Raw genomic sequence first — 14657 nt, forward strand, 5'->3', positions numbered from 1 at the left:
TCCAACTTGACGTGACATTTATCCATCCATCTATCGATTCAGCAATCCATCCCTCTGACCCTCACCCTGAAATATCGTTGTGTAAATGAGGCCTTTGTATTTTCAAAACTTTACAGTTTCCCGTCTTAAAAGAGTCGATTTTCTTCATGTTCAGAAGACGTGGGTCGATGGACTATAACAATGTTATTGCGTCCATATTCTCCTGAGACTTGTTAGTTTTATAGTTGACCGTGGTTTAAAGTCTTCGCAATCACGATCCAACGTCTTCATCCGTCCGTACGAATGTCTGTGTACCGGCTATTGACTATGTGAACCGTGTATTTTGAGATTTCATTACAGAAACAATCGACAGCACTTACAAGTGGCCCAATGTTAAAACTGCATCATTTTCTCTGTTCTTAGTTTAAACATCAACTTTTTCCTAGACTAGGCCTCTGAAAAAGCAGCAGTGAGGATGAGCACTGAAGCACTGGAAACATAAGAGGAGTGAAGTCCCCCACTAAAACAACATGGATGGGTTGATTAAATAAGGAGGGGACTGGGGCATCAAAGCGAAGGGCAGTTAATCCAAAGTGTCCATGAAGTGTTTGGACTGCAGTAAACACTCAGCCCTCTCATTAAAGGTGCACTGAGATTTCAGTAATGTCACATTTCCTGTCCTGTCCGGTCGAGTCTCGCGTTCCCGCCTCTTCGTTCACACTGCGCCCCCTTGTGGTCTGAAGTGGTATTACAGGATTAATTCCGCCAGTTCGCTCTTGTCATTTCTCTACAACATCCTGATTTCTTTTTCTTTTCTTTTTTTTTCCTCTTCATTTTGTAATCTAAACTAAAACTAAAAATGACGTATCGTGCGTTTAAAGTCAAACATTGGCGTCAGCTGTGCGAAGAAAACAAAAAAATACAATCGCGGCAAAGCAAACGCCGCGTCACCGCAAACGGTTTTGACCCATTTATCTCCTGACCTCAGCCGTCCCGCACAAAAAAAAACAACCTGCAAAACAAAACATATTCTGTGTCTGCTCTCCAAAAAGCTTACAAAAGTATATTTACTTGTGATTAAGTGTTTGTGTTCTGTCTCTTGTCAACTCGGCACAACATTTTCTTTGGATCAGAGAGGTGAGGACATTTTTGAAAGCTGTGAATGTTTATGAGAAAACCCCCAGAGAGACCCCGAGTAATGGCAAAATAATGGTGGTAATCCCACCCCACTGTGTTTGGATGGCCCTGTGATTATGAGTGAGTGGTTGGCTGAGTGTGTGTGTGTGTGTATGTGTGTGTGTGTGTGTTTGTTGTTACTGTGTTCAAACTTCCATCAAAGTGACGGAGGTTCAAGCAAAGTGCCAGTCCTTCGTCAAACTGCAGCACCGCCTTGTTTTCACAGGATCTCCATGGAAACGAGTCGAGATCTGGTTCACTGGACTTTCGTATGTTTTATTACACGTTCCAACGATTTAATTGCGAATATGGAGAGGAGCGGCGCGTCACCCTTACTCGCTGCTCACGGGGACATTTACGGGGGACAACTTGATGAGGCGTCCGCCGTGAATTTTCACACACTTCTGTGCAGCGTTGAATGTCATTTTCTGACACTCGTGTTTTAGAAGATAGTCTCAGGCCGTCTGTCGTTGCGCAATCGTAAATCCCAACAGTGTCATCAGCCGCAACAGGTTTTTACACTGTGATCGACTGTCTTTGGCCCAAATCTTCAACGGGAAATGGAGAAACGACCATTTTTGTTCCTGTTGTTCCTGAACTGTGTCTGAGCCGTCACACACAAACTGTTTGATTTGATGCACACTGAGGTAAATTAGCATTTAGGCCTTTACGTCTGGTATTTGACCAGATTCTGTGCAATTTATCCAGCGTTAGAGCTCAATTGTGTTTTAGGCCCTTTTAGAGACCGATATAATAATATAATGTAATAAAAAAGAACAAATATAATAGCTGGTTGATAATGTAACAAAAGTGCTGAGCCAGAAACTTTATTTAAAAAACAAAAAAAACAAATACAAATGAAATGAAACCCAAAATGTAACAACAGGTCAATAATGAAACTAGACCCTGTCTAAAATGAGACAATGATTTATAGATTGGACTTGAACTGCTTCACTTTAAAATAACACCAAAAGTGTTGACTCTTTGTTTATATGTATATCTTTATACAGTTTATGGTATTTATGTATAGTTGCTGTTTCCCAGATTATTTATCATCTTCTATTGTCTATAATCTGTAATCTATTCCTCCAATCATCAGCACAAAATAATCTATAAGCATTAAACATATTAAGATTGTTTAAATTCTTGTTAAATCTTTTTGCATTGTTGACCTATGTTGCATTTTGGGTTTTGTTACATTTTATTTTGTAACAATCCGAGTCGCTTACACACCACGGCCAGTAGCAAATAGTTCTTCTGCACATGCTCAGTAGATGCATGTTCATTTTAAACCCGGCCGACGCTTGTTTTGGTTCTGGATTTGACCAAGTTGCGGACCTGGTTAGTCCCTTCGATTTTTTTTCTCACGACAGATAAAGTACCTCGAACTCTGAAGTTCGTGCGACAGACTTTACACGCAGATTCTTCGCTGTTAAAGAAGCACGAGTGGACTCGGAGACGCCAAAATGCAACGGCAGGCAGAACTTTAGACTGCGCTCTTCAGACCGTTAACCGCCGGCCCCTGGTTCTTCCTGTGCAGCTCAGACACCGATGACAGCTTGATGGGCAACATCTCGAGTTATCAACGCAGCGGCGTACTCGCAGCAGAACTCAAAACACTTCTTCTGTATGTGTGTGTGTGTGTGTGTGCGTGTGTGTAGGTGTGGGATTAACCCGTGTTGCACTGGAAACACGTCCGATACCTGTCGAAGATGCCACATCTACGAAAGTCCTGCAGACTTGTAGGATGTGAGAACAGGAATTTATGCTTCCCAGCAGGACTAAGTGTTTGGACTTGGGAGACTCGGTCCAACCCGCCCGCTCGGCCTTCGACCAGCCGTCTCCACGTTTACTCAGAAAATAAAAGCCCTGCAAGATTTATGTGGCGTCGGTGGAGACTTGACCAACCGGACACCTCGGCGGCACACCATCTGGGTTACATTTCGCTTTATTGCCTCCGTGGGGTCGTCGGGCTTTTGTTCGCCAGCGAGGGCTAGGCTGGGATCTCGCAGGTCACAGCAGATCTGGACGATTAAAGAGTCAATAAGTGGTGATCTCGTGGGCCACGATTGCCGGTTGGGCTCGGTGAAGGCCGAGTGTGCCGTGTTCCTCCAACAACACCAGGCCTTCGCCCCAAAAGACGTCAGTGATGAAATATCAGCGTCCATCTCCACAGTTGGCAGGCGGAGTGTGTTTGTGTGTGTTTGATCGCGTTCGGTTTGTACGTTTGTGTACACGGTGATTGATTTTCACTCATCTAAGACGCGTATTTGGCTGCCAGCTTTCAAAAAACAAAACAAAAAAAAAGACCCCTTCACCCTGAGTACCTCTCTTAATCACCATTAAATCACGTAATATCCCTGTTTGACTTGGCCACCTGTGTTGGCAAGGACACATAGTCCTCCATCCCAGAAGGGCTTCCTTATCCAATTTTGAGATTAAATAGAGCAATTTTGCTCTGGGTTTAAGGCGAAGGGTGTTCAACCTGAGGCGTGGGACCCCTTTGGGGGGCGACCGGAAGCGAGAGGAGGGACAGAAGCTTTGACTGGTCTATAAAACGTCAACGAGCCCCCAGAATAAAACCCTTGCTAGGATCTATGGCAAAGCTGTGAAGCGATCAGAGAAGTACCTCTAACTTTCTTGGACCCAATCTGAGTCTGAATGTTTTTCAAAAAGTTCCGCCTTGACTTCTAAAAGTTACGTTTTCAGGCGACTCCGACCTCTGCTGTCATGTAAAATGGACCCTGTTTGGTCGTGGCAACGTGGCCTCGACACTTTCCAGGCAACAACGTCTGCAATAAGCTGCTTTCGATCGCGTGAACATGACAGACATCACGCGACTACGTCACGCTCCTGCTGTTCTGAAGCCGAATACAACACAGAAGCCGTGACGGTGCATCGCGATGTGGACGCGTACGAAGAGCGAGTGGACCGCGGCTCTCAGGGCCGGAGTGGGAAAGTTGCTGACTGTGGGTTTGTTTGTGATCCGGCTGTTCTGCTGACAGCAGCGATTCTCTGGGAAAAGCTCATTGACAAATGAACCCGGAGAAAATCAGCATCCAAAGGGAATCACGGCAGCTGATTAGAGACAGAAGCCGTGCGTGGGTGTGTGTGTGTGTGTGTGTGTGTGTGTGTGTGTGTGCGTGCGTGCGTGCGTGCGTGTGTGTGTGCCTGCAGCATTTTTCATGGTTGGGATCTGGCTTCAGTGCAGCCGTTACAATTCGATCACGGTTCGTTCTTAATTGTGACGATGAACAGAATTGACTTATATTACCCTTTTACACCAGTGGTATTCTCTAACTCTTGCTCTTACACAGCCGGTCACATTCACACACTCCTACGTCATACTTTCAGCGTCTTTCCCCGATGGGGAATCAAACTATAAAAAAAAAAAAAAAAAATGTTGGAGTTGGAAGCTGATTGCTTCTAATAGCCAAGTCGAAAAGGCTGATTTGATTTATTTTGGAGGTGAAGTCAGCACAATGTTCCGATGAAGCACTTTTTTTTCTTTTGTTTCTTCTTCAATATGATCCACCTTTAATAAATAAGCAAATTGATGAATAAATCAATGTTTTATCAAGTTTATACTTTTAGATTAAGCTGTATTTGTTTGATTTGTGTTAAATTGATGAATAAATCAATGTTTTATCAAGTTTATACTTTTAGATTAAGCTGTATTTGTTTGATTTGTGTTAAATTGATGAATAAATCAATGTTTTATCAAGTTTATACTATTAGATTAGGCTGTATTTGTTTGATTTGTGTTAACTTAAATAAAACCACAATCAGGGACGTTGACACTTTTACAGAAAACAGACAATAACACTGTCAATTCACTGATTCATTGGGTTTATTCACACTTTTTTTTTTTTGTCCTGTCTTTGTACTTCATTTCCAGACTATAGATTGAAGTTACGTTCAGTGTTGGGTTCAGTTTAGTGTCGGTCCTGTCGCAGGTATAGTTCGGAGGAAAATTGGTCTCAAGAGAAAGAACACAGGTTGATGAAGTGTCCCTGGAAAGCACAACAACCTGTATGTGTGTGTTTCTTTTGTGTTATATTGTGTTGACTGATAATATGTTCTTATGTATATAAGAGAGAAACAGAAACGGGCTTTGTGTGTGTGTGTGCGCGCGTGTGTGTGTGTGTGTGTGTGTGTGTGTGTGTGTGTGTGTGTGTGTGTGTGTGTGTGTGTGTGTGTGTGTGTGTGTGTGTGTGTGTGTGTGTGTGTGTGTGTGTGTGTGTGTGTGTGTGTGTGTGTGTAATTATGGTCATTGGTTGAGCAACAGATCAGCTGATTAGAAGAAAACGGCCTGTTTGTGTAACATATCTCAGTATCTGGGTTTACTTGCGAACCATTAAAATGTCTCGGGGATTTTTAAAAAATCAGTCGGACAAAAAGCAGCTGCAGCTCATAACAGAGAAATTATTAGAAATTAAGCTCGACACACACACACGTACACAGACTGTATAGGTTTGTTCTGAGACGACACGTAGTCACAGTTTATGTCTTTAACCTTGTGAATTTCTCTTTCCTTTATGATTGATGCTGTTTGGTATTTCTGGTAGTTTTCGATTAGATTGAATTTAATTTAGATTTGAATATATTATGTCTAAAACCTGACAAAGTAGCAGTGAAATTGCCTGTAAAATTCTCCAATTATGGGAAATCTGTATGATTTTTAAACAGAGAATACAAAATATTCAGTTTAAAACTGTTAAACTATTAATACAATCTAACATGAATACAAAAACGTAAACTCTTGTATTAAAATAATACTCATATTTATAAACTTTTATTTAGCTACACTTTACTGTATTTGATTATTTTATTCAATTTAATGTATTATTATTATTATTACTATATTATGTCATATATTATTATTATTATTATTATTACTAATAATAATACTGTATATGAAAATTTGAGAAAGATAGTTTATCCAATTGTCAGATACCTTTACAAATCTTTACTGCTTTGACGGTTGTATTTTATTTACAATATTAGTATTTTATAATTTTATTGTTATATATCATTGATATCTATGTGATGATTTCAATGAATTTTCCTCTGGGATTGATAAACTATTTCTCTTCTATTCTATGATTACCATGTTATCTTCTCTCTTTATCCCCATTAACTTTTCTATTCAGTTCAGGATTTTAAGAGTTCCCACTGTAAATACGGATGTGGACGATAGACGTGGGCCGTGTCGCCGTGTCTTTTTATTGTTATTGACATGTTGGCTTGTCTGAACGAGGCCCGTCTCCGTGGATCATTCCCATGGAAGCATGCAGCACTTCTCCCACTCCAAACCGCAGCAGCTTCCCCTGTGATTCCACTTCCTGCAGCAGTCCTGCTGTCCATGTTTTTCATTTCTACTTTTAGAGCTTTTATAGGTCCAGCTTCATTCACTGTCACTTCTCATTTCATTTTCATCCCACAAACTCTGATCAAAGAAAAGAGGAAAAAAACAACAGTCGCATGATGGATTTCTGTTTCTGTGTGGAGGTTTTAAAGTTTTTTTTTGTTTTTTTAACAGCAGTTTGATGGCTGTATTAACATGACACACACACACACACACACACACACACACACACACACACACACACACACACACACACACACACACACACACACACACACACACACTACATATGAGCTGTGTTAACACTCCACCCTCCCTCCTCTGTGAAGAACAATAAAACACACCACAGTGGGGGAAGTAATCCCAAACATTTCCATCACAGCCTCCAAATATCAATAATCAAATCTCGATTATTCCCAACAGGGGATTAAATTCACAGAGTCTGTAACTGAACAGCTGAGCAGATGATCTATAATCTAGATGTTGGAGGAGGAAGATGCTCTATAATCTAGATGTTAGAGGAGGAAGATGCTCTATAATCTGGATGTTGGAGGAGGAAGATGCTCTATAATCTGGATGTTGGAGGAGGAAGATGCTCTATAATCTGATGTTAGAAGAGGAAGATGCTCTATAATCTGGATGTTAGAGGAGGAAGATGCTCTATAATCTGGATGTTAGAGGTGGAAGATGCTCTATAATCTGATGTTAGAGGAGGAATATGCTCTATAATCTGGTGTTAGAGGAGGGAGATGCTTTATAATCTGATGTTAGAGGAGGACGATGCTCTATAATCTGATGTTAGAGGAGGAAGATGCTCTATAATCGGGTGTTAGAGGAGGACGATGCTCTATAATCTAGTTGTTAGCAGAGGAAGATGCTCTATAATCTGCATGTTAGTGGAGGAAGATGCTCTATAATCTAGATGTTAGAGGAGGAAGATGCTCTATAATCTGGATGTTAGAGGAGGAAGATGCTCTATAATCTGGATGTTGGAGGATGAAGATGCTCTATAATCTGATGTTAGAAGAGGAAGATGCTCTATAATCTGATGTTAGAGGAGGAAGATGCTCTATAATCTGGATGTTAGGAGGAGGAAGATGCTTTATAATCTGATGTTAGAGGAGGAAGATGCTCTATAATCTGATGTTAGACGAGGAAGATGCTCTATAATCTGATGTTAGAGGAGGAAGATGCTCTATACTCTGGATGTCAGGAGGAGGAAGATGCTCTATAGTAGCAGGGAGGATTTGAAACAGTTTTTCTCTTTAAAAACTTCATTAAATGAACATTTCAAAGGTTTTTCTCAGAATTCTTTGCACTCAAACTGACGGAAAAACTTTTTTCAGGTGGCAATTTTTGTGCGCCGCTCTGCACCAATTAGGAGCCGTCTGGGTCGCACGCGGCCTCTTAACTAAAATGAAAGCGACACCTCCGTGTGCAAAGTCTCCACATGAAAACACGTGTTTTGATTTTCCTGTCTGTGGAGATGCACGTCTGCATGGAGTGTTTGTGAGCCGGTTGGCTGCTGCAACTGAAAACAACCATGAAAACATTTTTTTTTTTTCTCTTAACTCCTTCTCCATGCAGACGTCGTAAACAAGCCTGTAACTCGGCTCAAATTGAGGCATTTTTTCAATTTATGACCTTTCTCATTGTAAAAAAAAATCCATATTTTCCAGGAGTTGTGGGATATTGTCAATGAACATTTGACCTCAAACTGTTAAGTTCCATATAACCGGCATGTTGCGGCAGCGGGACGGCAAGACTGACTGCGGGGGGGAGGGGGTCAAACATGAGGCCCGCGGACCAAACCAGGTATTAGAATCAAAGCCCCTCGGCCTTGTGAGTCTCTGGTCCTCGCGTTCAGAACGTGCTGCAGTTTTCACTGGACAAATGAGGAGTTTCTAAAGACAGGATTACACATTTAAATCCAAATAAAGAGACGTCTCCGAGGAATGTAGAGACTTTCATTCATCGTGGGCACATTCATTTCCTTTGACGTGTTTCATATGTGAAAAGAAACTCTGGGAAAGTCGGATTGAAATCTCGAAAAGCAGGTAAATCCACCAAAAAGCTACTTGATAAAGCTAAAATAGCTGAAAAGAACTCGAATGGTTAAAAACAGCTAAATGAAGTAAAGTTGTCAAAAATGATAGAGTAGCTGAAATGTTATTTTTTTTAAAAACAAGGGTTTGTGATACTAAAACAGTTTAAATGGTTCAAAATAACTAAAAAAGGTAAAAAGTAAAAACATCCCAACTGCTAAATGAGCTAAAAAAAAATGTTGCTGAAGTCTCTACCAAAAAATTAAAAAAATATCAAATAAAAATTAAACTGGGATATCAAAAAAAGATTAATCTACCAAAAAAAGGCTTTTAAAATGAATAAAAAAATAAACTGCAATATCAAAACAAAAAATTCAACAAAAAATAAATATAATAATAAAAAATAAAACACCTTAAAAAAAATACCAAAACAAAAATTCACATTTACGCCACATTAAAGTATCTGAAATATTTGAAAAATTCTAGAGTGAAAATTGTAGAGTGAAACTAAAAAACACAATTTTACAACTTTCTATGCTTTGTGCTCCTCATTTGAATGTTTAATGTATTTTCTTAAATTTTTTGATTCCAGGCTCATTTGACTGATGAACCCAGTCAAAAAAAATTTGAAAATGCTCCTTCGAGGCTTCAAAGGTTTATTGATTGGATTCTGCAGAACTCTGCAGCGTAAAATAAGTGTCGGTCGCGCTGCTGCTTCAATCACTCAGAGTTGATTTGGGCGGATTGATTCAGACTGAAATGCACGGAACTGTACTTCATAGATGTGTTTCTTTAAGAAGAGTCAACATTCATTATAGAACCGTCGTCTTATCAGTCATATTCAAGGTATTTTGAGCTGAGAATGAAATTGTGGAAAGGACTTTTAGGGATGATTGAATGTTGACGTTTGACCCTGGGAAAGGTCAAAGGTCAGTGTGTGTCCAGATCTGACCCGCATCTCCTCTGAAGGCTTAACACTGTGGGTGGTAACTTTTTCTTTTTTTTTTTTTCCAAACTTCAAACTGCTGCTCCTCAAACGTGTATTTTTTTATTCAGTTATTAGCTTCAAAAGGAAATGTTTTTATTTTTTTTATTTAAATTCCACACTATGCTAAAGTATATTTTCTCTTTTGGTCTAAAGATCAAAATATAGACATACATTTTGAATTTGAAAACATTTTCTCTTAATATCATTCTCAATATTAATTTTTTTGTCCCTTTCAGATTGTGTAAATCCTGACTCAGATTTTAATATCGAACTTAAGCAGGTGATTCGGATCAAATGAATCTGACGGAGGAAAAGAAAACATTTCCCTGCAGGATGAGCAGCAGACAGTCTTCATTCATCATCATTAGAGTCGTTACTGATTTCACAGAGTTCAGGAACAAACGTCCTCCCTGCAGCAGGAATGTGCGAGTCACTGGTTGTGTGTGTCTATAGATGTATAGAGTGTAGATAAGTGTTGGTTTGTGTGACGTGGTGTGAATAAAGAATAAAAGAACAAAAGAGGAAGAGGAGAAGAGTCTCTGAGGCGGCAGGGCAAACCACTTCCCCACTACAGCAGACAATATTTTGCACTGCTCTGTTATTTAATTTTATTTTATTCTATTTTCTTGTGCATATACTTATTTATTTATGTATGTCGGCACCAGGGCAGTCGGCAACGTAAGAATTTCATTACACTGTGAAACCTGGCTTTTACTGGTGAAATGACAAATAAAACACCTTGAACCTTGAACCTTGAACATTGAACCTTAAGACTGACACACACACACAATCACATTATTACATTGCTTTCTACATTTATTATATTTTATAATGATTTTACTCTTTCACTAATTTTATAACCAGCTAGTTATGAAACCAGATATTAACTGCAGTTACTGTATTTATATTGTTTATTATTTCGTTTAAAGCTATTTTAATAATGCACTGTACGCTTACACTCCAGGCAGGAGTTATGAATGAATCCTTCTTGCTCATGGGCAGAACGATTTGACGCGACCGCAGTGCGCAGTAGCGGCGTTACCGCCCGCCTCCCATCCCGTCTCCATGGCGACAACGTCGGAGGAGGTGTTCCGCGGTCCTTACCTTCTGCAGCCACAGCGTGTTGTTCTCCATGGTGCTCTCCAGGCGCCTCAGCTTCAGCACCGACCACTCTCCGTCCGCCGGCGGCGAGTCCCTCTGCACCACCGCGCCGCGGGCGCCCCCCCGCTGCCCCCCCTGACCCTGGCCCGCCTCCGACGCCTCCGGACAGCCGTCCAGCTCCGGCAGGATGAAGGTGTAGCTGCACTGGCCGTGCTGGACGCGGTGCAGCCTCCTCCTCTTCTCCGCTCCTCCTCCTCCTCCTCTCCTGGGGGTCCGTGGCCCCCCTCGCTCCGCGGCCATCGCCAGGGTCCACAGCAGCAGAAGGACAAAGAGCCGCCGGCGGACGCCGAGGGCCGCCATGGCGGCGGCGTGAGCTGGACGAGAAGGTGGAGACGCTCGTTCACCCCAGGAGGGGCCGTGGCTCCATCGGCCCGGCGGAGAGTCTCCAGCTGAACTCCAGGTGATGCTCAACTCTCCTTCAGGACGGACCTCCTGGCTTCACGCTCGGCTGCTGCTTCATGCTTTCGAAAACTCCAGAAAAAAAGAACAGGAGAAGAAGTGATGGGGAGAGGAGATAAGATCTTAAAAAGTCAACAAAGATCTGCAAGAGGGGGGGGAAAAAAATGAAATGGTCCAGCGTGAAAATGTGTCTTTCTGCTCTGCGGTTTGAGGAGCGACTGAGGGGAATTACGTCTGCCCCCTTCTTATCTGAGACCGAGGAGGAGGAGGAGGGACGAGAGGAAGAGGAGGAGGAGGAGGAGGAGGAGGAGGAGAGCTGAGGGAGGTCTAACGGAGTGCCCCATCCGTTTGGGAAGAAATAAGCGGAGGGAGCAAAGAAAAGCCCAGAAAGAGCCTGAAAAAAGAAGCGACATGTGAGATTAAGAGGAGGAAGAAGAAGGACCTGCTGAGGAAACGGTGCCAAACACAAGCTGCACCCTTTATATTGAAATTAACGCCGTTGACAAAGTCTCAGCTCGCGACTGAACCTTGGTTCCCTCGCTGCCGCTGAACGACGAACAAGCGTGGATCATTTAAAAAAGAGCTTCAGAAAAGAAAGAATCTACCGAACACAAACATCCTCCACTTCTTCTTCGGTGATTAAAAATGTGATATTTGTTTTACTTGAACCAGAACGAAATTGAACATTTCTGTTCCTGACTCAGAGCAACAGGAGATTGAAAAAAAAAAAAAACAGAAAAGAAAAAAAAACAGCTGCTCTCATTGAATTCCCGCCGGCTCTTTATTTATTTTGATGTGATTCAGTCATTTTTGGATCTCCGTCTTCTGTTACGGATTCGTTTGTGTTGAAACGAGTCGCTGGCTTATTGTTAGCTGGTCGGGCCTTTGGTGGGCATTGGGGGTGGGGGGGGGGGGGGCATGGGGGGGCATCATTCTCATGGGAACAGGGCGGATGGAGAGTTGCAGAACACTGAGCTTCTGTGGAATCCAGGCCTTATTTACTGAACAACATTTCACGCGTTTTCATTTCAGACGTTTCACGTTTCCACGGCAACGTTTTGAAAAATGACATCAAACGACCAATTTGGAAAGTCTATTCAAGTGACTCGGCTGTTTACACCCCGATGAAAACGATGTCCGTTTCCACGGCAACTACAGAAACGTTGTAGTTTTTAAGTTCGGCGTTTCCAGCGAGCTAGCGGACGGCTAGCGCTCACTTTGCGCTAACGAGCTGTAAACTGCTCAGCGCCAGTTTTGAGTTTCCTCGCTGGCGAGCGGCGGACGTTGGACCCGTCAGACTAGAGACGACCCCTCAAGCGAACAGTCCTGCGTTCGGATGGACGGTCGGACGTGTTTGTTTGTGACGAACCTTCAGAGGTAGAAGAAACCTGAAGCAGCATCTTTTGAAGACACATAAACAAAACGACCCTCTTGTGTTTCAACCTTCCAGACGCAGTGAAACAGACTTTTCCTCCACCTGCAGCCCTTTTCTCACTCTCCGTCTCCGAATCTGCTTCGTCGCGAAGACGTTCCTCCGTCACGCTGCCCCTCCTGCAGACGGTCCTCCGTCGGCGGTTCTCCTCTGGAGATGAGTCCGTGTGGGAAATTGTTTATTTTCTCTTGAATTGTTTTGATGAATAAGTGAAATCTGATCACGCAGCCACTTTTGTTCCAGGAGGATTCCCATCCCGATGCTTTAAAATAAAATTGTAACTGCGGACGTTTTTTTTGGACGTTTAGAACAACATGCGAGGAGATATTTCCGTCCTGCCGGCTCTTCTGCTCAGGCTGGCATCGGCAGCAACCGGCCTCCTGTGGGAACCACGACACCGTGGTTCTCTAGTTTTCCTGGTTTGTTCTTCAGTGTCTTGCGCTGCCGTTGGACACGTTCACCACTGAGGTGTCTTTCTGCTGAAACCTTCAATCCTGACGACCCGACACCTTTATCAGATTGTTTGGAAAAGTTCAAGACAACGGAGGTAAAAATGCCGGATTTATTTTTATCCCCCCCCCCCCATATCTTGATCTTTTCCCGTGTTGATTCACTTGAAGGCATCATGTTGTGATTGGATGGAGCTCTGAGCGCCCGCAAGCATAAATTAAATGTGGCACCATGGAACCCCCAACCCCTTTCAACACTGTAAAAACAAGTTAAATGTGAGGTTTGTTTTCTCAGTCGAAACAGAAAACTGAGGTAAACTCGGGTTGTTCCAACTGAAGGCGTCCTGCATTGGTCAGAATCAGACAGACGGACACAGATGTTCCATATTTGTGTGCACAGTATCAAGTTGACACAGGTTTTTTTTTTTTTTTTAATATGTGCAAACCGTCCGTAGATCAGAACACGTGGAGGTTTCAGGTGGCCAGTCTGCAGGAGAAAAGAAAGGCTCTGCCTCGAACATCGTTAAGAGTTTGACCAGGATCTGCAGAATCAATCAAGGACCTGCGGGGGAGAATAAAGTCTGATCTGATGCTCTGGATTCTCGGTTTGCACTGCGAGAGGCAACACATCTGTTGTCTGCATCAACGGAACGACGATGAAGAGACGGGGGGGAAAAAAGATTTAAAAACAAAAATCCCAGAGAGAGCTTAAAATCAGATGAGTGGCGTGTTTTGTTGTTGCAATCAATCAATGAGTTAAAATGGAAGATCAACCAATCGGAGCAAAGAGGAGATCACCTTACGAAGAAGCGTTGTTGTTTTTTTTTTACACACTTTACCTTCTGCTTTTACCACAGAATTCTGAGGTTGAGGTCGAGTTTTTCAAAGTCCGTGGCCCCGTTATGTCAACAATTTCAACTGAAAACACAAACTTTTGCTGCCTTTTGGGTCCATTTAAATGACAACGGCGGTCAAAGCCATTGTAAATGCAACTTTTTGAAAATTTACTTTAAAGGTGGAAGTTTTAAATTCAAACGAGAGAAAACTGAACTTTCTGAAAATGCTCAGGATCCGTATCCATGGAGATGCGAAAACGCTGCTCCTGCACATGTGTATCACGATCCTAGTAAATCATAAGTGGAAAAAAATTAATTGGTTGTTCTGCACATGCTCAGTAGATGGACAATAACGGCCATGTTTTCCTCCAGAGTGTCACGACTCCCAGTCCGGATTCTCCTGGGACGTGGCAGTTTTATTTTGACAGTCACCGAAAACAACAGTCCAATTATCGGTGCTTGTGTGTGTGATTTCATTATAAAAACAACCCACAGCGCCATCTTGTGGCCCAACGCTCTCGTTCTCAGCGTCTTTTACTGTTTCCGTGTTTTCAGGACAATGCGGTGTAGGAAAAAAAACAACACAAAAGCATCGTGGAGCTCGACCAGGCCAAAGGTTCCTCCACAGTTTGTGGGACTTTAGTAAATTCATTGTGTGAACATTCAGGATCATAAAGTCACGCCGGAGCCGTTTTGGTTCTGGTTACGGTTCCGTGGAGGTGGATGAAGTCAGGACCCCTCTGCACACTTCCTAACGCGCTGCACCTGCAAAAACACATGATGGGATGAAACCCGAGGAGCTTTGGCTCGTTGAAAAACACAGA

The 14657-nt window shown here is 42.5% G+C and overlaps 1 protein-coding gene across 1 annotated transcript in view; it reads right to left on the bottom strand.

The window, feature by feature from the left end:
- Nucleotides 1-11177, bottom strand: part of angpt4 (angiopoietin 4) — a gene marked incomplete at both ends in the record, with an annotated part of 37786 nt that extends 26609 nt beyond the window's left edge. The window contains 2 exons of the mRNA XM_080495358.1: nt 10661-11031; nt 11147-11177. Of these exons, the coding sequence (XP_080351484.1) occupies nt 10661-11031; nt 11147-11177 (402 nt within the window). The remainder of the gene's footprint in view (nt 1-10660; nt 11032-11146) is intronic.
- Between the last annotated feature and the right edge of the window lie 3480 nt (nt 11178-14657).

Source organism: Blennius ocellaris (assembly GCF_963422515.1).
Source record: "Blennius ocellaris genome assembly, chromosome: 4".
Classification (NCBI taxonomy): Eukaryota; Metazoa; Chordata; class Actinopteri; order Blenniiformes; family Blenniidae; genus Blennius; species Blennius ocellaris.